Genomic DNA, 24,953 nt, shown 5'->3' on the forward strand with positions numbered 1-24,953 from the left:
ATATTCCAAGCATGTGATAGTCATCTGGGGCACTTAGGTTAGATATAACTTACCAGAAACCTTGTTCCCCTTTCTGTCCAGGGGGTTGTTGAAGGCTGAGGCTTCAGAGACATAAAACACATGGGAGTTGCTGTTGAAGGCCTTTTCCTGCATCTGCCACCTGTCTCTGAATCTACCAGCCTCTAAATAATGGAGCCAGGCTCATTATTTTCTATTTGCAAGGTTTAGCTGTGCTTAAATTTGGACCAGAAAATCGTCAGCAGCAGCACCCCAGGGTTGCATCCTACCATCCCTTCTTGGAGATGGGCAGGGGTTGAATCAGGTGCCTTCTGCATGCAAAGCAGATGTCCAACCATTGAGCTACAAACTTCTTGGATTTTGCTGTATCTTTCAGAGCAGTGCTTTGACTGCCACTGCATCCTGACTCTGTCCATTCTTCCTGCAGGTGTTTATCGGCGTGAACTGCTTGAGCACAGATTTCTCCTCCCAGAAAGGCGTCAAGGGAGTCCCTTTGAACCTCCAGATAGACACTTATGACTACAGTACTGGGACGAACCGGCTTATTCACCGAGCTGTCTGCCAGATCAAAATATTCTGTGATAAGGTAGAGTGAAGCCTTTGGGAAAGAGGTCATGATGCGAAGGACTTCCAAAAGACATGTGATGAGTGATGAGAGTGATGAGAATAAGGGGTCAGAGAATTAAACTAGGGCAGGCATCCCCAAACTCAGCCCTCCAGATATTTTTGGGACTACAATTCCCATCATCCCTGACCACTGGTCCTGTTAACCAGGGATGATGGGAGTTGTAGTCCCAAAAATTTCTGGAGGGCCAAGTTTGGGGATGCCTGAACTAGGGCTTGGGAGACCCAGGTTCAAATTTCCTCACACTGGATAGCCTTGGGCCAGTCACTTTCTCTCAGAGCTTTTGTGAGGCTCAAACAGGAAGGAGATAGCCTTGTATGTCATCTTGTACTCCCTGTGATTGAGGCAGGATATAAATGTAAGCAGTGCTTTTTTTCTGGGAGGACGCAGGGGTACCCCTAAACATTTTGTGAATCCAAGTTTGGCCTCATTGAGGGGCAGTATTTCAATAAGAGTAGGAAAATGAGAGTACCCTTAAACCTTTTTTTAGAAAAAAGCACTGAATATAAGAAAGAAAGAAATAAGCTTCTTAAACAAAGACATGGCCTTTTAAGAGCAGCTTTGCAAGAGCTGACCTGCTAGCTGAAGAACTTGGCTCTGATGAAAGCTTTTAAACGTGAATAACGTAAACTGTGCAAGAGTTCACCTGTAAATCGGTCAAGACTGGAATTCACTGGTGAGCCTCCAGTTTTTAAAATGCTAGGAGGCAACATATAATAAAAATGTTCTAGGAGCTTAATCTGATTCAGTACTAGCCCAGAGGTGACATTCCACGTTCTGGATCCTTTCACTGAGGGCCAAACTAGATGTGAGGTTAGTCCTGTGGGTGCAATTGGGACGAAGGCTTACAAAAGAAGAAGTTAATATCGCCTGCAGGGAGGCCAAGCAGCAGGACTGCAGAAGGTGGGGAGACTCTCGACACTTACTGTGCTGCTGTGATTCTGGCAATAATAACTCTTCTGAAGCTGCTACATCACAAGGGAAGCCTCCATTCTGCGAACATTCTTTTAAATGTGTGTGTTAATTGCATGTTAATTGCATGCACACACATATGTGCTACACATGTTCATACTGTTAACATCACATCTAGACTGGCCGTCAGACCAGTTCAGCTAGATTCTTTCCTCACTAGTCGAACTTTCCAAAATTTGAAGTGAGAAATATGTGCAGGCCTGCATTCTGCATTTTTGGCCCCAGTTATAGGCTGGGACCCAAACAAGTACTTTGGGTTTCTCAAAGGCTTTTTATTTTTTTGAACAGCAATTTGACATACACAATCCTGACCTCTTCCAAAAGTCCTTTCATTTAAAAAAATGGCTTGCCATGTGGGGTGAAGGGACTGTTGCTTGAGAACTACGACCCCAAAGACTCCCTGGGAACACATATCTGCTTGTGGAATTACATCATCTCCTATAATTTTACCTTCCCCTGTTTGAAACAGCTTCATGGATTACAATCTTCTTTCTCTTTGGAGATAATGGTTCACGTTGTCTCTCTCCAAACTCCAAAATGCCTGTTAATTGCCGTCACAAAATTAATGCCACATCTAGTTTGCCCCTAAGATAAATGCTTGCATTTAAATGGCAAGCTTGTATTTTAAATGGAAAGAGTGCTCTGCCTCTGCTCTGGCTTATGCAGGCTGCCATGCACATATATTACACACACATATTCCAGCATTGCTCTCGCCCCTGCCCAGCTCAGGGTAACTGAGAAATGGAACCAAGGATGCCCAGAGAAGGGGCTTCTTTGGTTCTCTGAAAGCATCCTGTTGTGTTCTGCGGCACACAGTCAATGGGCTGCAATTTGGAACACAATGTTTGGAGCAGGGGTGGGGAAGGTGGAGAAACCTGGCTTCTCTCCCTCGCCATAAATCACTAGGGGCAGGCAGGTATAATCTAGGGAGGACAGATGCAAAAGAGGGCAGGGCCCCTGCACCTTTAATACCTACATCTGCTGAAATCACCTGGATTTTTAAATAGTTGCTTTAAGCTGTTGTCTTTTTGCATCTGGCTATCCTAGGCAGGGTGGATTTGATTTAAATCAAATCGATCTAAATCACGATTTAAATCACTAGTCAGTAAGACTTGATTTAAATCTTTTTTTTTATAGAAAGACTCATTCTTGCTGGTATAATCTTAATATTCACAACCAGGTGAAGGTTTCATTTTCTGGAATAATAAATTTTCAGAGTAGTTTTTACAGTTATAACAAAAAATTCTGATTTGGTTATACTATTAGAAATACATAGAGAGGTAATTATGAACTTACTGTAAGGTTTAATAAGTTAATTGTTTATATTTGGACAACTTTTCTGCTGTACTTTAATGGAAGGAGAAAAATAATCATTCCCTTAATAACAATTTAAACCATTTATTTAGCTGAAACAGTAACATCATAGCATATGTATCCATGTTTGTTAACTGGTGTGGTTAAACAATTAAAAACAACAACAACTTTAGACTGAGTTTTAGCACACATGAAAAACTTAAAACAAATCCTTATTTCCTGATGAATAGCCTTTGGACTATAGTGTAACTTAAATAGAAAACTATATTCAGAAAGATTTTTCCTCCAAAAGCATTTTATTTTAAAAATCCAATTTAAATTTAAAAAATCTGGTTTAAATTTTTTAAAAAATGATTATTATTTTTTTAAAAAAACCACATTGATTTTTATCCACCCTGATCCTAGGTAAATCTCTGAGACGAAGGTGTTCCTTTATGAGTGTACCCATTTACCCACAGGGGGTGCTCCCTTTTGAGACCAGTAGGGCAGAAGATAGGGAGCAGGTAGAGGCAGAGCCAACTACTTCTGGTTTTGTCCCTGTGCTTTTCCTGAGACTAAGGAGGAAGAAGCAGTACTATCACTCAGACTGGTTGCAAGAAGGCGGGCAGGTGCAAGCAGACTGTGTTTGGTGGGGCAATGCTTTGGTTCCCCTAACGGAGCCTCCTCAGCTGCCATTTTCACTGGAAGCAACGCCTGCCTCTCCCCCTGAAACTAGGCAGCGTTGCCTTTGCAAACAAGGATCTCACCTGGAGGTGCAGTGTGTCTGGTGCACAGGCTCCTGAGCAGAGCCATAGCTAGGTGATCTTGCGCCCCTGGCAGAACCGCCCAGATTGCGCCCCCTAGCCATGGACAAATTAGCTCTTCTTTCCGCCTCTCCTCCAGCCAGTTTTGTGCCCCCTTGCTGCGTCCCTGCTCCTGAGATGGCGCAATCTCCTCCCAAGTGACAGTACAGTGGTGCCTCGCAAGACGAAATTAATCCGTTCCGCGATTCTCTTCGTCTAGCGGTTTTTTCGTCTTGCGAAGCAAGCCCATTGACAGCTTAGCGGATTAGCGCTATTAGCGGTTTAGCGGCTTTTAGAGGATCAGCTGATAAGCGGCTTATCAGCGGATCAGCTGATAAGCGGCTTAGGGCTTAGGAAAAGGGGGGGAAAGGGGGAAAACCCCGCAGGAACTCACAAGACATTTTCGTCTTGCAAAGCAAGCCCATAGGGAAATTCGTTTTGCGAAGCGCCTCCAAAACGGAAAACCCTTTCGTCTAGCGGGTTTTCCGTCTTGCGAGGCGTTCGTCTTGTGGGGCACCACTGTATTATTAATACCACGAATGCTCAGGAGGCATGTGTTTTACAGCAACATACAGGCAACCACCGTTTTAGACGCATCAGATATGTGCGCGGCTGTGCGTGCGTTGCACCAAATCCAGACGTGACCTAAAACCATCACAAAAGCGTCACTGAAAAGGGTGTTTGCAGGCTTTCTCGAGGTGTTTCAAATAGATGCGATTTCACTTAAACGTGTGGCGCCTTGGAACGTAAGCCCCCGCAGTAAATTGGGTGTTGCCTGTGCTGGTAAGTTTTCGGGTTCTCATCTCTTTCAACTTCCCTTGCAGGGAGCAGAGAGGAAAATGCGGGACGATGAACGCAAGCAGTTCAGGAGGAAGGGAAAATGCCTGGACGCCAATAACAATGGTGAGTGAGTGGAAGGGGGCGAGGAAACTGGTGTGGGCCCTGTATATATAAACGCTGCCTTCAGGGGAGGGTGTGTGAGGTCATGTGCTGCTGGCAGAGTGCGCTTCGAATGCATGGTGCGCAGGATGGCCCGGGGAGTGAGATGCCTGGTGATTAGGACCCTCAGCTACAGATAACCCGCTTCCCTCTGCTTGCCAGAGAGGCCTCTGCTGCAACAGTCCCTAGCCTTGGGGGGTTGCAAAGAGGAAGAAGGCAAGGACAATCTAGCCTTAGTCCCTGACCGGAGAAGGATCAAGGGCTGCGGGGAAATTGCTCTGTCTTCATCCCAGCAAAGAGCAGCTGGTGGGGTCAGCTCAGCCTGGCCCTAACTGGATTTCAAGGGTTGTTTTTACACACGCACCTCTTTCGTTTTTATTTATTTATTTACTCATGGGATCCTTATGCCCTGACACGTGCCCTCTGGGAAGCTTACAAAACAGTTCCACGTTCAAAACAGAATTAACAGCATGTCAAATAAAAACAGCAATAAAAACTACAGAAAGGTGGAAGAAGAGCAAACGAGTGTGGCAAGATAAAAATAGCAGCTAAAACCAGTGATTGAGATCCTTAAAATACTACTAAAAGCTCCCGGCGGACTTTGCCTGGCGCCTAAAAATTAGCAATGAACGTGCCTGATGAACATGCCTCAAGTTGAGAGTTTTGCAATTTGGGCACCGCTGGAGAGAGGCTGTGGCTCAGTCGGAGAGCATCTGCATTGCACGTAAAAGGACACGGATTTGATCCCTGTCATCCCAAAGTAGGGTTGGGGAAGACCCCTCCTTTGAAACCTGGATAGCCGCTGGCAGTAGGTGTCAATAGTATGCAGCCTAGGACTGTGTCTGATCCACTGGCTCAACTATGATGAGCCATTGGTCTGACACAGTCAGAGGCTGCATTCATACATTTAATGTGCATTTTAAGTACTTGGCTTCCTCCAGAGAATCTTGGGAACTGCAGTTTACTGCTGAGAGAGCTACACTTCTAGCACCCTTCACAAACTTCAATTCCCATGATTCTTTTTTTTTTTGGGGGGGGTATTTTGAATGTTATTCAGATGTGCTGTGTGTATGGAGCCAAAGACAGCTTCCAAAAGTGGGGGAGCAGTGAGAAGAAGATCTCAGTTGAATGAGATATCTCTTCATTTTGGCACTGTCAAGCTGATCCCTATCCTCTGGCTTCCACTCTCCCCCTCCACTCCCTTTCTCTTATAAGTCTAGTCTCTGAGATTGTAAGCTCGAAGGCAGGGCAGGTGTCTTCATTTTGATTTGTGTGTGGCACCTAATTACTGTAGGCGCTCTAGAGGTTATTATTATTAATAATAAGGTGAGACAGAAACTCTTATGCTCTATTCTGGACTTTTTTATGTTCTTCAGACACATCTAAGCATTCTTGTCTGAAAATTAGATCGTGAAAATTACAGCAACTTGCTTTCCAGAAACAGTGTCCAGGCCACCTCTCAGTTAAATAGTTCCCCAAAGGCTTTTTCTATTATTATTTCAGAAAGCTCAGTGTGTGTGTGTGCTATTGATCAGATTGTGTTAGTGTTGCATGAAGTCTGAAACTTCTACTTTGGGTCTTTGTTTTGGCTTTGTTTTTTGTCTGTTTCTGTTGATGGAATTTGGTCTTTTCCATTTGAATTCCCTCCCCCCCTCCAACCTCATTGGTTTTTAAAAAACAATTCTCAGCCACCTTGTGGGATGTTTTTTAGGCAGAGAGTAAGGGTTGGTCAATGAGTCAATCTGGGTTTCTTTCAGCTTCTCGTTTTTCTATTCTTAACTCCAGTTCTCTACCTTTCCACATCATTTTTTTCAAGGCCTCCTGAAAATTCACTGGCAAATTTCTCTGAATATGTGGATTTTTTGCAAAGCAATATTCCCTACCATAATTCTTTCTTGTATGTTGTCTTCACCAATATTACACATTTTTATACAAACTTCACCCCAATTATATGCATTTCTGTGCACATTAGTTTACTATAGAGAACTGCATTGCAAAATTCGGATAAGTGCAGATTTTGAAGGATGAGGATGCTGCAGTTTGAGTATTTCCTTCGCTACTTAGCTGCTTTTAACCAAAGGAAAAGACATTGGGAGGGTGCTCATAGGTCCGCTCTGTCTTGCCCAGTCTTCCTCAACCATGTGCCTTCCAGACATTTTGGCCGGGGCTGACTAGTGTGTGCTCCAAAGCATCTGGAAGGCAAAAGATTGGGGAAGGCTGATCTTGCCCTAATCTTGCAAACTGAGGCATTCATTATTTAGAATCATAGAATTGTAGAGTTGGAGGGACCCTGAGGGTCATCAAGTCATGCAATGCAGGAATGTCAGCTAAAGCACCCATGGCCTGGATGAGTCTCCGCCACTCCCCTCCTCGATGAGTCTCTATAGCAACAAACAGGGTGGAAAACTAAGTTTCTCTTCTTCCTTCCAGGTCTGAAAAGCTGTTTGGTTTCGGGCTTCCGAGGCAACGAAATCACGTATCTCAAGCCACAGGCTGACTTGGAAACCCAGCCCGTCCTGTTTATTCCAAACGTCCACTTTTCAAACCTCCAGAGATGTGGAACGGTAAGTCCTCCTTACCATAGCCAGCCCATCCATGAGACACCAAGGAGAAGTGGCTGTGGCACTCTGGGTTCTGGAGAAATCTTATGAGAGCCATGTGAGGCCTCCACGTGATCTCATGAGGCTCTCACGTGATCTTGAGCTGTTATTACACAATTGTGCTGGAACCAGGAAGTCGCAGCCATGTGACCCTGGTAAGCAGGACCAGCGCATGGGCAGGGCAGCACCTTCCTGTTTCACCTCAGGCAGCAAAATGGGACAGGCTGCCCCTGCCCTTACAGCTCCTGCTGCATGTTGCCTTCAAATACCTCTTAAGGCAGTAAAGCATCCTGCTGCTACAGGAATGGAAGGAAGCCACCATTAACGATGCCATTATCTTAATTTATTTTAGGCATCGAGACTCAATTTTGGTTTATTTCAAAGGAACCTTTCAACTGCAAGTGTAGGGATTTTGGGAGAAGAGGCATGCTGTTTTAATTGGGGACGGGGAACCTGCGACCCTTCAAACGTTGTTGGATTCCAGCTCCGATCATCCCTGGCCATTGGCCAATGTTGGCTGGGGCTAATGGCAGTTGGAGTCCCTCAACATCTGGAAGGCCACAGATTCCCAGCCTTGGTTTAAACGCTGCACTGTAAATTTTGTGTGAAGCAAAAAAGAGATACAGGAGTGCAAGGCATAGCATCAAGAAAGTGACTGATTAAGGGCAGTTCTACGCCCCCCACCCCCCGACTTCTGTTCTTTTTTAAAAGAAGAAGAAGAAGAAGTATTTCCCCTCTCCCTGGAAACCCTGGGAACTTAATTGTGTAATAGAGCTCCATGACAGAACTTGTCATGTCCTGAAAATGCAATTCCCAGCATTCTGTGGGGGAAGCCATAAATGATAAACTGGTTTAAAACTAAACCTAAGTTTGTAGTGTAGATATCTGCTCACTGTCTGTCTAGGGATACCTAGCAAGGAAGGTGCAGGCTTTGATGAGGAATTTAAAAGTCAAAATGGATTCATATAAAGATGTGAGGAGATTAGAGAGCAGGAGTGCAGAGTGTCTGGCCACAGAAGCACAATTTAAACAGGGGAGGGGGAGGATTGAAAGGTCTACTCTCAGATAGGTTCATGATTAAATTGCAAAAGCAGGGTGCTGTGGGACTGTTCTATTTTCTGGATGTTGTTCTTAAACCTCACTGTAACCATAACAACATTATGAATACAAAGTCAGTCCCCCCCCCACTTTTTAAGCCAAGGGATCAGTACCTTGGTCATGCATATCTAATAAGTACACCCCATTTATCTTTTTAATTATCACATAAGCTGGTATTCAATGCTAGTCCTACTCAGAGTAGACCCACTGAAGTTAATAGATGGGACTAACTTAGATTCATTACTTTCAGGGGATCTACTCTGAGTAGGACTTGGGTGAATGCAACCCATAGTCTGAAGCAGATTTCCTTCTGAGAGGCCACAGTGCTTTTGCTCCCAAAAGTCTGGGGCATTTTTAATCTCAAAGGACTAAAGTGTCTCTCTTTTCTTTTTTTCCAACAGGCATTACCCACCGCTGGTGTTCCACATGACTCTAGCAGGTACAAAATATGCATTCATCCCCCCCTTTGGCTCACATGTCCAAAATATTCTTGCATAATTAGACAGCCCATTGGCCCTATTCCCACTTCCCATTTTGATTTTATTTCTATCCCATCTTTCTCTGGGAGTCTTGTCAAGGCCACATAAGTAGGCCTCTGATCCAGGCACTGACCAAACCCAGGAAGTTTGCTGTATCAGCTGCTTTCAGCCCTGCAAAGTTGATGTCTACCAGATCTTGAGGTCCCTAATGGAATAAATGCAGGATACATAAAAGTGGTGAAATATAATGTTGGTAGGACATTATCTGGAGTGAGAATCCCATTGAAACCAAATGAACAGGAGCTGTGCTGAAGTGCTGTGAGACTGAGGGCAAGGATATATATGCTGGGTTGTGTCCAAAGACGTTGTACTCAAAGTAGACCCATTGAAATGGATGAACCTAAGTTAGTAATGTTAATTAACTTCAGTAGGTCTACTCTGAGCAGGACTTGTACCATGAACTCTGCCACAACCTAGCCTTCCACAAGGAAGTGGTTGGAGATGCAGGAAGGATGCTCAGCATCATCAGTGTCCTTACCTGTTGGGCAACATGAGGAATTGGATTTGGGGTGGCAGAGAAGGAGACCAGAGGGACCCTCTCCATGGGGCACAATCCACTGGGACATTTTCTGCATTGGCCCTGTGGAAATGAATGAAAGCTGTGTTTTTGTTTTTGTTCAAAACAAAATAAAAAAATTCCTTCCAGTAGCACCTTAAAGACCAACTGAGTTAGTTCTAGGTATGAGCTTTCGTGTGCATGCACACTTCAGTTTTTGTTCTTTAACAATGCATCAGTACTGACATTTGAACCACTTGTTTCTGAATGTTGGTGCCCATCCTGGAATCTTCTGAACTTTCATTTTCCTCACTAAGGTTGCCTTTAAAGAGGAGCTGCCCTTCATTTCCTGATGAATTTGACCCTTTAGCTTCAAAGCAAGCCAAAGAGGAAGACCCTCAACGAGGTAATATTGCTATCGGAGACTACGCACACACATACCCCCACACCAAGCTATAGATAGACAAAGAAACAACCTCAGGTGGAACAGATGAGGAAAGAGCCTTGTGGGCTTACAAAATGTGAGGGAATAAACAGCAATTGCCCATGAAAAATGGTGCTGAAGGCAAGGCAAGGCCCAGAAAGGAGATCTCAACTTAAGGATCTTATCACGGGACAACTTGGTGGGGTGAAGGACAACTAACTGGCACTTCCAAAGTCTCAGCAGACTGAGAAGAGGAGCTCTATTTTTAATATAGCTGTACACACATTGCCATTTACCGTATTTTTCCATGTATAACACGCGCCCTTGTATAAGACGACCCCCACAGTTGTTGAGCATTTTTTGAAGGGTTGCCAAAAAACGCTCGCCAAAGCCACCAATCATTCGCCAGCAGCCGCCAATCACCCGTCCAATTGCCATAGCAGTAGCCACTCGCCAGCAGGCATTGCTTCACCCACCAATCACCCGCCTAATTGCCGCTAACAATCTCATTTTCTCGTGGCTGCAACCAATCACCTGTCCCCCATCTGTACTATCTGTGTATGGAGAAACATTGTCTACTACATGGAAAAATACGGTACAGTGGTGCCTCGCAAGACGAAATTAATCCGTTCCGTGAGGCTCTTCGTATAGCGGTTTTTTCGTCTTGCGAAACAAGCCCATTGACAGCTTAGCAGATTAGCGCTATTAGCGGTTTAGCGGCTTTTAGCAGACCAGCTGATAAGCGGCTTATCAGCGGATCAGCTGATAAGCGGCTTAGGGCTTAAGAAAAGGGGGGGGAAAGGGAAAAAACCCCGCAGGAACTCGCAAGACATTTTCGTCTTGCGAAGCAAGCCCATAGGGAAATTCGTCTTGCGAAGCACCTCCAAAACGGAAAACCCTTTCGTCTAGTGGGTTTTCCGTCTTGCGAGGCGTTCGTCTTGCGGGGCACCACTGTACTCTGACTCCAGCATGCTCCCAACACTGGTGTTTGAAGCTGGGTACACATGACATTACCAACAATCCATATCTGTCCTGTAGTTTATTGAGAAATACTGCTGCTTGATGCGATTTCCCTCAAACCAGCTTCTATCCAGTTTGAAAGCCTAAGCTGCATTAACTGAGGTGTGTACATTTGAGACAACTGTTGTACCTGCGCAGATGACAACACATGCACAGATAACTGCTTCACAGAATAGGAGCTTGGGGGGGGGGGAGAGTTGCAAGTGTGGGGAAACCAATTGGGTAAACGTGCATTGGGTGAAGGCATCCACACCAATTCTCCGGTGTGTAAAGTACCATATAAATGCAACTTAAAACACAGTGTGTGGAACGGGGAGACAACCTCACTGCGTTTTAAGCCAGTAATGTGTACATAGCCCTAATTTCATAAGAAACGAGAGTATAGCTATACCGTAAATTGTGGCTACCACTGTGTGTACATCACATCCAGAAACAGTGGCGAGAGTGCACTGGGTGCAGAGTAAACAGGAGTATATATGTAGCCTCTGTGTGGTTAGAAATGACCAACTCTTGAAGGCTGAGCCCACATGTGACACCTGTCTGTTTCATACATTTCAGTCTTGCTCTATGTACGAAGAGAATCGGAGGAGGTTTTTGATGCTCTCATGCTGAAGACGCCAGACCTCAAAGGCCTAAGGAATGCTGTAAGTTTCCCCCCCATCTCTCTCTCTCCCCCCCCCGCCCCCGTCATCTCTGCTACATAAAATTTACTAGGCTGCCTAATGAAGAAAATACTTTGGGGGGAGTTGTTGCATTTATATCCCGCTTTTCCTGCAAAGAGCTCAAGGTGGCATAAATGGTTCTCCCCCTTGCCCATTTTACCACCTCAACAATCTTGTGAGGTGGGTTAGGCTGAGAGACAGTGACAGGCCCAAGGTCACCCAGTGAGCTTCATGGCTGAGTGGGGATTCTGAACCTTAGTCTCCTAGATCTTAATCCAACATTTTAAACCCCTACAATACATGACATGCAGGGCGTTCTTCTGCAGAATCTCCATTGGAAGAGCTAAGAGCTACTTTAAGGTCCCAGCAGGCTCAGTGAGGCTTGTGCAGAAGATTTTGTGTTGCTCAATATAAGAAGGGCGTAATGAGGCTTTTCTGCCTTGGTCAGTCAAAGGTCGTGGGCCAGCACTGATGCCAGTAGTGTAGTGCAATCACTTTTGGGGTGTTATATTTGAATGCATATTGCATATTGGATTACAATATGCCTGTTCTGACCTTGACCAGTATGGGGGCTCTTTTACACAATGCAGAAAGTCACAGCTAACTACAGCCCCCTGCCAAGTGTATCTTTTTGTTGATGTTGTTTTAATGTTGATGACTTTCATATTTCGCACTGTTAAATGCCCCTTCTCCAATCAGTTTCCCAGGTGGAGAAAGTTTTTCTGGTCAGGCTTTTCTCCTCTGCACCTCACTTCCTTTCCCTTGGGCTGGCTGGAAACTCTCTCTCTCTCTCCCACCTCCCCCTCCCCGCTTCTCAGTGTTTGCAGAGCACACAATGTGAAACATATTTCTGTGATGTCTATCAGCACCATTCCTGATAACCCCAGCTCTTCTTTGCTGAGGTGGGGAATAAAGCAAACAATCGTCTGAAATTATCTGATAGCCATTTTTTATGGGTGCCCTTGTGTGTGTGTGTGTGTGTGTGTTGGTTTTGCACACTTTTGCATTGGAAAAAAGCAAACAGCACTTTGGGGGGGGGGAAATGTCAATTTACAGAACCGCCTTTGGGAAAGCGTCAGAAAAGGGATTGCAGGAGAGAGGCTTGGGCTGCTCCCAAATAATTATTTTAATTTTAATCTTATCCTCAGATTTATATACTGCTTTGCTACCCAAGCTATTGAAACGGTGTAAAGTACAATAAAATAAAAATACAAAAGATTGCAAGCTCAGTAGGTCAGGGATCCCAGCATTGCCTGTAGTGGTTCCCTTTATTGCTAGAACATTATCCACTGGGGGGATGCCTCTGGCAACAGTATTGACAGAATATTATTTTTCTCTTCCAGATTTCAGAAAAATACGGTCTGCCTGAAGAAAGCATCTATAAAGTCTATAAAAAATGCAAGCGAGGGTAAGTAATGGCCATCCATGTTTACTCTGTGTGGTTTGCTCCACTCTGTGACTTTCTGCACTGTAACATAGACAGTAGGTGCTGTACTAGAAAACAGGCAAGACAATTTCAGCATGGGAGTAGTCCTTGAGTATGCAGGCTTTAGAAACCAACAGAACTCCTTACCAGCCTTCAGCGCTGTTGTGCTACTGGTTCTGAGGAAGAGTTCTGTGCACCTCCATGAAGAACATAAGTCAGTGCTGGATCAGACTAATGACCTATCTAAATCCAGGACCCAGATTCCCACAGTGGCTAACGCATGCAGGTAACTGCTAGCTCCTGCTGCTGTTCCATGGTAACTAGCATTCATCCTCTAGGTATCAAAGAGCCATCATGATGACTATAGCTGTAACTATAGTACAGCAGGCTTTTGTCCCTAGAGAAATATTATCCAATAAAGGTCAGTGCTGTTTTGAGCATGATGGCAGGTGGTGCTTTTGTCCATGACCAAAACCTGATGGATCATCACTGGCTGTTTTTTAGTTGGGGGCGGATGTGCAAGACCCGTCTTTTATCTGTATAGTTGTGTTCTTCGAATTTCATTGGTTATAGCCACCTGTCAGGAATGCTTCCATTGTGATTCCTGCATTGCAATGGGTTGGGCTGGATGATCCTTGGCAGTCACTTCCAACTCTACAATTCTATGATTTCTGCATTTGTTTTAATTGATTTTGATGAAAGTCACTTTGGGTCACTTTGGTGAGGAGAGTGACTAAGAATATCATCATTTAGGGAGGGAAGTAATTTTGGCCCAGATCAGATTGCCTAAAGCAAGGTTGGGGATACATTATTATTATTATTATTATTATTATTATTATTATTATTAATTATTATCATCCTGTCTTTCCCCAAAAACTGGGACTCAATGTGGCTTATAAAAACTAAAACAAACACGGATAAAACACAGAAAGCTAAAAACATATAAAAGATAATAGTTTCAATGTAATTCACTATAATAGAATTAAAACAATGTAAAGCAAATCTATAAAATCTAGTAAACAAAGTGAGTAAAAACAACACAACACAGTGTGAATGAAAGCCCTTTCCTTAAAAGCGACTGCTTCCCAAAGCCCTGCAGGAGTAACAGTGGGAGAACAATAAGGGGAGAGCCAGTCTAGCTTCTCTAGGAAGATAGTTTCAAAGTATGGGAGTGGCCACCAAAAAAGGTCCTCTTCCACATTCCCACCATGTTGCCACTCAGGCCCCTCTCTGGCCCTCAGTACTCTTCCCCAGGTCAAGCCCTTAGAAGCCCTGCCCAACACCTTCCTAGAGTGCTTTGGCCTGGCTGAGAAGTATCATGGAACTGGGATATAATGCCTCTTGCTTGCCTGGATGGAGAAATGGGTGGTGGTGGGTAGAAACTACTGGCTTTTGCATAGCTGGTATGTAGCCTAGGGTCAGAGGTAAGAGTGACATCTGCTGCCCCACCCACTTTGACTCTTGCCCTACCCACTTTTTGTTCTGCCCATGGTTGGCCAACAAAGGAATGCTGTCCTCAGGCTGAAATAGGTTCCTGATCCTTGGGAGCTCTTGGAAAAAGCCAGATGCAGAAGGTCTGCCCATGTCTGTGGGGCGTACAAGGCCTAGCAATCCTGTTGGCTTCTCAGTACTATGGCCAGATTATCCTATGGAAAAGGAATTACCAAGAAGTGTGTGTATATGTACACAAGTGGAATAACCTGGCTAATTTGTTGGGTATTTTGTTATCTCCCAAGGTAGTTGCCTGAGGTCTCAACAGGTTTAGCTTATCTCAGTCACCAGGGCACCAGTGTTTGTTTCTCAAAGCTAGCAGGGTCAGAGTAACCCTCTGACTCCTAGTGGCAGATGACACTGGAACAATGCAGTCTTGGACGGAAAGTGTGTGTCTGTGTGTGATCCCACCAGGGTGACTAATTTTGGTACAGATACAGCACTTAGTTGTTTTAGATGCTATCACCCAAGTCGGAGCACCTGAAGCTCAAATTCAATGGACGTTTCCTTGCAGGCAGGGACATTAAACTCTGTGAGACCTAATACTGTGACTTTTTGGCTAAAACAGAAAACCATGAGCCAAATGTGGGGGCGAAATGAGGCTAATCTTCACCCAGGTCAAAGATCCAATTTGGCGCCCCCCCCATACGCATTTGCATACACACGCACACAGGCTGGCAGCCCCAATGGCTCCCCTCCAGAGGTTTCGCCTGGGGCAAAAAACCTGGCTAGCCCCCACATAGCTATAGCTCTGCCAAACAGCTGGCCTATACGTTGTTACACTCATCACTAGGCTCAATGCCTCCACAATGAGTTTGCATATAATTTGAGCACCTCTTGCCTTTTAATTTGGGGGTGCCGGATACCCCACTCCACCTCAACTTGTAGCTACCAGCAGAGATGGAACAATTAGCTTAATCAATGTGACCTTGGGGGAGGTGCGAGGACTGTCTTGCCTTGCGCCCCAGCTTTCAGCCTTCAAGCCCCATCGGAGGATTTTGGGCACTGTAGTTTACCCCTCACGAAGTTACCATTCCCAGCAAGCCTTAACAAACAACAATGTCAGCTTAATGAAACAACGTTGGATTTCTGGATGTTAACTGTGAACCCTGGTTTTGATGTATCAATTACTCGGTTTGTGGGCAGGGCAGGGAGAGAGCTACAAAATGTAGGCGTCACCCTACAAAGTCCTACAACAATAATAATAATATTATATAGAAAATATACAAAAAGATTACACAACCTTACAGATGGTTTGGAGGCTATCCCAGATTTTTTGGGGTTCATAGTTAATGAAGCCAACAGTATTGATAACTTATATGATGGGGTGGAGGAATACACTTTGAATGTGATTTAAAGGTATAGCTGTGTATGCAGCCTCAGGTAACCGATTTCTGTTTGGGGCCTAGCAATCTCTACCTAACTCTTCCCCCCAGGCTGAACAATAGAGCAGCTTCCCTGCTGGGCTTAAGGATCTTTCGCATTCCACCTTGCCATTTGAGTCTGGGAGAAGACAAAAGAAATAGACCAGGGGGAGGGGGCTAGACTGTTGCTAATCTTTTTTTGCTCTTGCCCACCTGCCCCGTGTTGTAAGACAAGGAGCAAGTTTAGCATGTTTGTCATGGGGTGGCTGACCCTTCCTTTCCCTTTCTCCTAATCTTGTTGTGTCTGGAAAACTGCAGCTCTTTCTAGCCCATGGTAGGGACAGGAGAGTTCTGTTGCTGTTGCCCCTTGGGGTTTTGTAGGAAAAATAGCTTTGTTATTTTTGCATGGTGCTGCAGTGAATGATTCCTCATGGCACCAGACCCTGGTTTCCAGAGAAGTAGATTCTATGTTCCTCGGTTGCAGCAAAAACAACAGTCTTAAAGTCTATTTTTATTATTATTGTATAAATTTTGATGGGCAATATGTGTAAAATCTTTGTGTACTGGAGTCCACTTCATCAGATGTATGGAGTATTGGAAGGTATACATAGCTACACACATACACACACAGAGAGGGGGGGGGAGTTAGTTGTGATGTAGTCAGGGGGGAAATGTAAGAAATTCAGAGTGATCACTGTTTTAAAACTTACTTCTATATAAAATTATTACCGAGACCATTCACAGTGCTGTGTTGATGATGGTATGTACACACCATACATTTCAAGCACATACACATATACACACAAATCCTGGGAACTGCAGTTTACTCTTTAAAGAATTACAGTTCCTCATACCTGTAACAAACCATAGTTCCAATGATTCTTTGGGGAGAGGGTGTTACTTGATGTAAATGTTTTGTTATAATGCTTGTGGGATTGCTGGACTGGGCACCTTTGGAAGGAAGGACAGGATATAAAATTAATAAATAAAAGTGAACATTTAGTGAACATTCATCCTGATTAGACAATGTTGCATCCAGCAAGTGTAATCCCACACTTTCCTGTGCATTTTCAGGAAATGGTTTGGTTATACAAGAAATTCCAGTTAATTCAATCCTGAAAATAGTGACCGCCTGAAAGCACCCTCTGAGTGACATCAGCTTTCCCAAATCTCGAGCAGAGGTTTTATTGGCCCTGTGGTCCGATACCCTTCTTAGTGGAGATGCCAGGGGTTGAGCCTGGAACACTGTACCATCTGAAATAGTACAATCCAATAAGGACTGTATCATGCATCATTTCTGCCTCTTTGGGTTGTCTTGGATGAGTCCTATACCTCATGAGGAAATAACAGAGTTCCTAGCTTTATGTTTGCCTCCTAATACTAATGCAGACATTTGTGCGTGCAAGTAGCCTTACTCTGCATTCTTGAAGACAGAACAGTCTTTCCTCACCTGCTGTTTATGCTTTCTTGGCTGGTCCCTCCACATCAGTTAATGGGCAAACATGTGTTTGTGAAATCACATGTTTGTTGGAATTAGGTGAAGTTCCAAGCGTAGAGCCCAAAGAGAGGTTTGAGTTTTCCTCTTAGCAATTCTATGCTCTGAATAGAAATGAGCAAGCTCAGCAAACACAACAGAGACTGGTGTTAAAGGTCTTTCACTTACAAACAAGCTCATTATCCAAATTGCTGTGCAATTAACTGAATGCAAAGTCACAAGCTTATAAATGAAACCACCAAACCCTGACCTGGTCAGCAGCAAACTGAAATGGAAAAAGACCAGCACTCTTGCATGATATCCCTGGACAACCAACTGCAGCTTTGTGTCAGCAGGAAGGTTCAGTACTTCCAACTTGCCCTTGAAAACTCTGCTGCCCCCAACATCATGTCTTCATGAAATGACTCCTCCCTTGCTCTAATAATCCCAATCAAGGAAGAGCTAATATGGCATAATAGCTCATAATGGGTTGGCAAGTCCTTGGTCCAAGTGGCCAAAACCTGGGAAGTTACTGATGACAAGAGACTCAGGTTGCATACACAGCACACATGCAAAGCGCATTGGCCTGGCTCACAGATAATGCTAAGCCATTGTTAGTTTAGGCAAAGTTTGATGTGTTTCAGCATCTGGAAACAAGCTCAGCAGACTAACCATGGCTTATTTCCTGGCAACAAACCATGATGTGAAGCCATAGTTCATTGATGACACGTGGCTTGTTTTAACTATGGTTTGGTAGCCTGTCTGAAGCCAGCAGCCTTGTTTAACCATGGTGTGTTTGGCTGCCCCTTTACCAAGCTACAGAGGCATGAAGCAGGAACATCTTGAAAGCAACTCAAGCTTTGTAGAAATGAGCCATGGCTTGTTTGCTCACCTCTGAGATGGCTCATGATTTGTTGAACAAACCTTGGCTAAATCAAACCAAAACTTAGCGCTATGTTAGAAAGGTCACTTTTTAATATTGTATCGTTCCTTCCCACTTAAGCTTCAGTTGATTATAATCACTGTCATTCATCACATTGGCATTTTGGATGGTGAGCTGGTGTGTAGGTGTGTCAATCACCCCACCTTATCCTCCCAGCAACCCTGTGAGGTAGGTTAGGCAAACACAGCTGGCCCAAATTCATTCGAAGAGTTTCATGGCTGAGCAGAGATTAAAACTTGGGCCTCCAACACCCTGCCCCTTGCTTCAGATTGGCTCCCAACCAGTGGAAGTTTGCTGCCCTTGTTCCCACAGTTGTTGCCGCATTACATCAAGCTTGGACCTAGATTGATAATGGTGCTAGAAGGGAAGCTACTGTAGCCCCTTTTAAAAAAGCACCTGTAGGAGCTGGGCGAGGGAAGCCTTTCATCCTGTCAAAGGAGGGTTATCTGACTGACGTGGGTCGGCTTCATCTGCAGAGCAGGCAAAGAGGCCCTCCAGTTTTGGAGGGGCAGGTTTTAATTCCATGGGAATGAGCTAGCTGAGGTTTTCCAGAGCGGCTTCTGAAAGAAGCAGCTGTGTCTCTGAACCGCCCCAGGTCCTCCGCAAACCGCAGCCCTTCTCCCCTTGCCTGACAGGTGAGGAACATCTCCTCCATTGCCAAACTTTCTCTCCTCTGTTTCCTTGAAGGCCTCCTTGTGAGTGAGATACAATCGAGTATCCCAGGTTCTCCCCCGCACCTCCCAATCAATGCTTGGCAGATGAGCTCATTGCTTTCGTTGGACCCAGTCCAGGGCTTGGGCTGAAAAGAGAGGCAAAGCGGCAGAGCTGCCGAGCACTAGAGGGTGTGCCTGATGCAGCCCACAGCTGAGCAGGGCTTTGGAGAAGGGAAAGGAGGCCCTCGGTAGGTTGTGGGTGGTGATGAGAGCAGCAGGCTAGAGAGAGAATAAGGCCAACGTACATAACTCACCAAGCATGACTAATCGGCCACAATTGTGGCCTGCCAGTTGTTTGAAAAAACAAGAAAACTGGTAAGGCACCTGTAACAGGAAAAGAAGTGGCTCATTTACTCAGTTGAGACTACTTAAAATGTGTTCCTGAAGGCAGCTAGATGTTGGAGAGTTCCAGATGGACACAAGATAGGAGTTCTTCACACAGCACAGAATTAAACTATGGGATTTTCTCCCTGAAGAGGTAGTGATGGCCACTAACTTGGATGGCTTTAAAAGATGGTTAGGCAAATTATGGAGGACAAGGCTATATGTTCTGTCTCCAGTGTCAAGAGGCAATATACCCCAAAATACAAGTTGCTGGCGGCTGCAGGTGAGAAGAATGCTGCTGTGCTCAGGTTCTGCATGTTAAGGCTTCCCATGGGCTGGTCACTGTAAGAACAAGAAGCTGGACTACGTGGGCCTTTGGCATGATCCAGCAGACCCTTCTTATGATTATTCCAAAACAGGTTGGGGCTGCCTGCTGGGCTGCTATATGTGGCTGGCAGGCCAGTGGTGGGTGGAGCCCCTTGAGACCAGTAGGGTAGAAGACAGTGGACCCAAACAGTAAATGAAGCCAGAGCCAATGGCAGGTGGTGCTGACTAATTCTTGTCTCCCCCGCCCTTCTGTGTTGAGTTCTTGCGGTCAGTGTAGCCTTTATAGGAGGAAGAAGCCAGCAACCAATGCAGCCCCGGGGACTGGTTATACCTAAGGAGGTAGACAGGTGAGGGCTGGCCAAGGGCATGCTGAGCTTGGTGGGGCAGTAGCACATCAACCCTAATAGATCAGCCTCCACTGGGCCTGGCAAACTGCATCAGACCTAATGGGTAGTAAGCTGTACAAGTCTGGGATGAACACCAGTTCAGGAAGTATTTTAAAGTGCTCTCCAGTGTGATACTTTGGTGTGGCTGGCTAGATGCTACTCTTTGCTGTGCCAGACAAGGAACACAGACACCAGGTGGCTTATGGGAGCCAGGTATGAGCGCAGAGCACACCTGACTCTCAGACCATTCCACCTGGAAGCTCCCTCTTTTGTAGCACGTAACCCAGACATCTTTCCTCAGGGGAGAGATTTTGTGCTTTGGAAACAGCAAAAGCGGTAAAATTTATTAGGGGTCGTTATGTATAAGCTTTTAATGTTGAATGAAGAGAGTCTCCAGGGTTTGTTTTTTGTTTTTTTCCTAAAAAACCCAAAACCCCAAAACCACCAGGTACAACATGAGAAAACCCTTAATTCTTCCGCAGTTACTTGTCCATATAAAATGCCTCTCTCTGTGCACTACAAGGAGAGAGAGAACTGGTTGCAGTTGAGAAATGTAAAATATGACAATAATCTATCCAGTTCCGACTTTATGGGCCTGGGATTTCCCCCCTTGTATCTGAGGCTGGCTGACATTCCTTGAATTGTAGCTTGAAAGGTGTGTATGCTCTATGATTACAATGACTTGTTCCTGGTAGGTAAGGGCTTAACCACATGATACATGGGAGATCTGTGATCAATTTCCCAGATTTATGTTTACTCAAATAGAGTTGCACAGGGCTGCCAATTTGATTGGAGCAAAGGTCCTGGGGCTGTGTGGATAAGTGCATAGCCCTCTCCCCTCCCATACTATATGTGCAGGGGGACTGTACTCTCACCACCAGCACTGCACAGAGTAGCTGGGATGGGTATGGGTTTAATTGGAGAAAATAGCACAAGGGGAAAGGTTAAACACTCCACCTCTAAGCACTGGTGCTAGCTACAATCAGATTCAAAGCCCACCACGGTCTCTTCCCATTTCAATAAAAAATAAAGCCAAGAGATCAATTATCAGATCTCCTTTATAATGCTGGTTAGGCAGTAAATGGGTTTTAAGCCCCAAAGTCCATAAATCAAACTTTCATTCATGAAATTATCATTGGTCTTAAACAAGATACTTGTGTACTTAGAAAACATTGTACAACTGGCTTTTATTTTGTGCTTTATTATTATATGATTAAGTGATTTGATGTACTGTGCTTGTCACGGACATACCAGTGAGAAAGCTCAACAAGAACTTTATATAGTCACACACACACCCCAAGAATCCTGGGAACTGTAGTTTACCTGTCACACAGCTGCAATCCCTGGCACCCTCGAAAGACTACAGTTCTCAGGATTCTTTGGGTGAAGAACTATGCTTTAAATGTGCAGTGTGGATGTGATTAATGGCTTCTCCAACCAGAACAGAGCAGAAAGTGGAAGCAAGTCACTCCACTATCCATATTGTATTTAAAAAGCATTTGTCATTTGATTGGATACAAGCATTGTAATACAGTCATTGTAATACAGTCATTGGAGAGGCCATCCTCTTCACCCCCTGCCCTCAGCAGATGCTTAGTTAAGCTTGCCCTAGAGGGTGGGGTGGGAATTCATTTCTCCTTTCAAAATGGCAGTCAGCCCCCTAAGAGAGAAGTACTATGGCTCTCCGCCAAAGAACATTGTTTTGATCTTATAGTGCAATTCCCCACCTCAGAAAATTGCAGGGTTTCCCCATCTTTGAGGGACTTCCGATGGGGAGCTGTTGAAGGATTGGTTGTTGAGCTGAGCCTCTCTGTTCTCCTTTTCCAGAATCCTGGTGAATATGGACAACAACATAATTCAACACTACAGCAACCACATGGCCTTTTTACTTGACGTAGTTGAAGCAGAGGACAAGTTCCAGGTGACCCTCAAGGAGCTCTAAGGACTCAAAAAGGCTACACTTCTGCTGGGAGGCCGCTTGTGAAGCTGAGTTCGATCCACCAGCAAACCACCCCATAGTCAAACCATTGGCTCAAAGCATTTAGCTTGAACACCCTCCCTTTTGGAGGGAGGGAGCAAGAGAGAGAGACAGAACCAAGGCTCCACATGTGAAGATTGCTTTGAAGATCCATTCTCAGTGTGAATGTGGAACTTCTGTCCGTTGAGGAGTTGTTGCTGTTGTTGTTGTTTTATACTTTATTTTTATTATGATCCTCTGCCAGGCAATCAATACTGAGCTTTTTTACTTTTCCGCACTTAGGGAAGCACCAACTTCTTTCAGGCAGGGGAACGACCTGTTGCCTGTCTTGGCCTCTCTGAACTGCCAAACTAGCAAACAAGAGACTGTCACAATTGCATATGGATATTACCAAATATGCCTACACACAAGCACACACATAACCTTACATTTTCTCACTGCCTTACTACTTGCCCTTATAACCCTGGATGTAAATACCTGCAAGAGAAGTGCCTGGCCAGAGTGACCGTTTTATACATTTCTGATTCCATTTGTTATTTTATAAATATATATATAATAATTATAATAATAATATCTATCTCTCTTTCTGTGTGTATATGTATAAATAGTATCTTGTTTTATACTGAACTTGACAATGGAGGAAGGTAGAGCATTTCAAAACCAGGCTGCTTCGTAATTCCCCAGGGTTGTTGTCTTTGTTTGTTTTGTTTTTTTCTGTTCATTTTTGTAAAAAAAAGTAAAAAAAAAGTGTATGTTATTATTATGGTAATAAAGATTCAAAGACTGAAAGCAAGCTTGGGACAGTGTAAGTATTGAATAGGGATGGGTTTTTCATTTCTTCAGGAGCATTTTGGAAGTGGGGCAACAAGGAGACCTTGGCTGCTGAGTCTTGCTTCCAGCAAAAATGCAGCTTTGATAACATTCCATAGACTGATAATGTGCCTAAGCCAGGCCTCTCTTAGGAAGCAGCTTCTGTCCTTTGCAGAAACAGAATTTGCACCAAGCTGGAGGTGATAGGAGGAGAGCTTCTCAAGGGAGAAGGCTGGTAAAGGCGGTAGATTCATCTGGGTCAGTAGTTCACCAGAGTGGTTGGGGAATTAATAAAAACATCATTATTATTATTATTATTATTATTATTATTATTATTATTTTATTATCAAGGGGAAATGGATTAATTAAAATGGGTTGGGCCTTTAGAGCCCCCTTGTATGCACCCAGCATCATAAGTGACAGGGGCTTAGCTGATATTGGGGTATTTTGTGAACATGGTTGACCCCTGTAAATCATTGCCCCATTGGGTTGATGAAGGGCTTTAACCAGATACCTTGTTCATTGAATGGAATTGGCTTTGGGACACAGTCCTGCAGCCAAATCTGACTGGCTGCTGTGTGTTACGTCACTGCATTTATTATGTCGGCCAGGATTGGTTGGAATCACTCAGGAAAGGATGCCCGTGGGGTGTGGGTGGGTGGGTGTGCCTAAGCGGCAAAAGAGAGATAACAATGGCGGGAAAGGCAAACGAACAAAACCCTTACAATCCCACTCTCACTCCACTTTTGACGGGAAATATACTCAAGCATACAAAGACAAGTTTTCTCTGCCATACCTGGAGATGTCAGGGATTAATATGGGGCCATTTTGTATGCATGACATGTTCATCCTCAAATGTTTCTAAGGGTGTGGCTACTTTACCTCCCATTGCAAGACCCCATCTGGAAATCAACCTCTAGCCCCCAGAACAAGCACCATGCACTAAATAAACAAGTCAGACACACACAACTCCTCCTCCTCGCAGTGCTGCTATCTGACCCAAATCAGGGCCGTACTGCTGCTATTTGCTAAAATTTAGAGGCATGACATCTGATTGTGGATCTGTGTTGTCCTATCTAATTATTTAAAAGTAGGTGGTGTAGGTCACCCACTCATGGCAGTCTTTTGTTTCTTGGGAATTACTTGTCAACTGGAAAATCCAGTCCACCATTGGGTGGATAAGGGGAATGAGAGAGCAGGAAACATTATTTGTTGTTGTGGCGGTGGCAATCTTAGGCCCATCCTTCACTATGCAAAAGGAAAAATGGTGCAGGATTCCTGTGGCCCATAGAGCTTTTGCTGGAGGAGTAAAGATGTTTATTTGTCTTTGAGTTCTGCTATATCACCAGGATGTTGGCCAATCAAGGGTTCGAACCGAGCAGCAAGTCACACAACCCTTTCGCCACGTCTGAAGCAGGGCACAGATCTATTCAACCCATGTTGTCAAAAGACCCTAAACCCCACACTTGGTTCTAGGGAGTGTCACCCATCAGAGGTCAATGGAGAGAGAGGACAGCCTAACTCCCCTGGCTCAGTTCACTCAGCTTAGTGGCGGGGCCGAGAGTGGGCTTGAGGGAAAGTTTGGGAGAGTGGCAAATTGCTTTCAAGCAGATCATGTGCGTCTGGTGCATATTCTGAAGCATGTTCCTACATTCTTCACTCCTCACCCAGAACCCACTGACACTTTTCTGGAGATTGAAGCATAAACTCCTGAAATGTCAGGGGTGGCAGTGAGTCTTACGGGTGCCCAAGGTTATGTCAGAGCTTGTGATTCCAGTGGAATCCGCAGCAGGCAGAGACAGCTGGTTTGGCCCGACCTTAGAGCTGTTTCTCAGCCACTGCCCCGGCAACACGTGACCAACTGGACATTCATGGTAAACTTTACCCACATTTCCTTCAAACAGAATGGAGTTAAATTTGTGGGAAAGCTGAGAAGGACTGAGCACACAAACTGCGCTGTCCCCAGTGCAGGATCAGCGCAAAGCTCAGAGCACATTGGATGGCTTCTACCAAGAGGCAGCAGTGTGTGTGTGACTGCTGCAGAGTAATGGTTGTGGGAAGGGTACCTGTGTTGTTTAGATCATTTGGGGCTATGCTGCTGGTTTAAAGAGACTGGGAGAGTAGGAGGAAGTGGCCGCCAGGCAGGAGACTTGGAAGTCGGCAGACGGCCATTGGCAGTGGAAGCCCTAAGTGACAAGTCAATGGGTAGTGGCAAGAAGAGAGAAAAA

General features: G+C 44.8%; 1 protein-coding gene and 1 long non-coding RNA gene across 3 annotated transcripts in view; one reads left to right on the forward strand and one right to left on the reverse strand.

Annotated features, from left to right (window-relative positions):
- The window catches only part of GRHL3 (grainyhead like transcription factor 3), a 48,090-nt gene extending 25,382 nt beyond the window's left edge, over window positions 1-22,708 (forward strand). For both annotated transcript variants that reach the window (XM_081869063.1, XM_081869064.1), the window contains exons 9-16: window positions 446-604; window positions 4,536-4,614; window positions 7,081-7,214; window positions 8,750-8,787; window positions 9,701-9,789; window positions 11,386-11,471; window positions 12,833-12,897; window positions 21,765-22,708. In XM_081869063.1, coding sequence (XP_081725189.1) covers window positions 446-604; window positions 4,536-4,614; window positions 7,081-7,214; window positions 8,750-8,787; window positions 9,701-9,789; window positions 11,386-11,471; window positions 12,833-12,897; window positions 21,765-21,879 — 765 coding nt within the window. In that variant the 3' untranslated portion in view covers window positions 21,880-22,708. The remainder of the gene's footprint in view (window positions 1-445; window positions 605-4,535; window positions 4,615-7,080; window positions 7,215-8,749; window positions 8,788-9,700; window positions 9,790-11,385; window positions 11,472-12,832; window positions 12,898-21,764) is intronic.
- On the reverse strand, window positions 1,867-15,584 carry LOC309346283. Its single transcript, XR_014158564.1, has 3 exons — window positions 13,063-15,584; window positions 9,366-9,467; window positions 1,867-2,156 (listed from the first exon to the last, which is right to left on the reverse strand). It is a non-coding gene; the product is annotated as an uncharacterized lncRNA (long non-coding RNA).
- Window positions 22,709-24,953: the final 2,245 nt, after the last annotated feature.

The sequence above is a fragment of the Podarcis erhardii genome (assembly GCF_964252035.2).
Source record: "Podarcis erhardii genome assembly, chromosome: 7".
Lineage (NCBI taxonomy): Eukaryota > Metazoa > Chordata > Lepidosauria > Squamata > Lacertidae > Podarcis > Podarcis erhardii.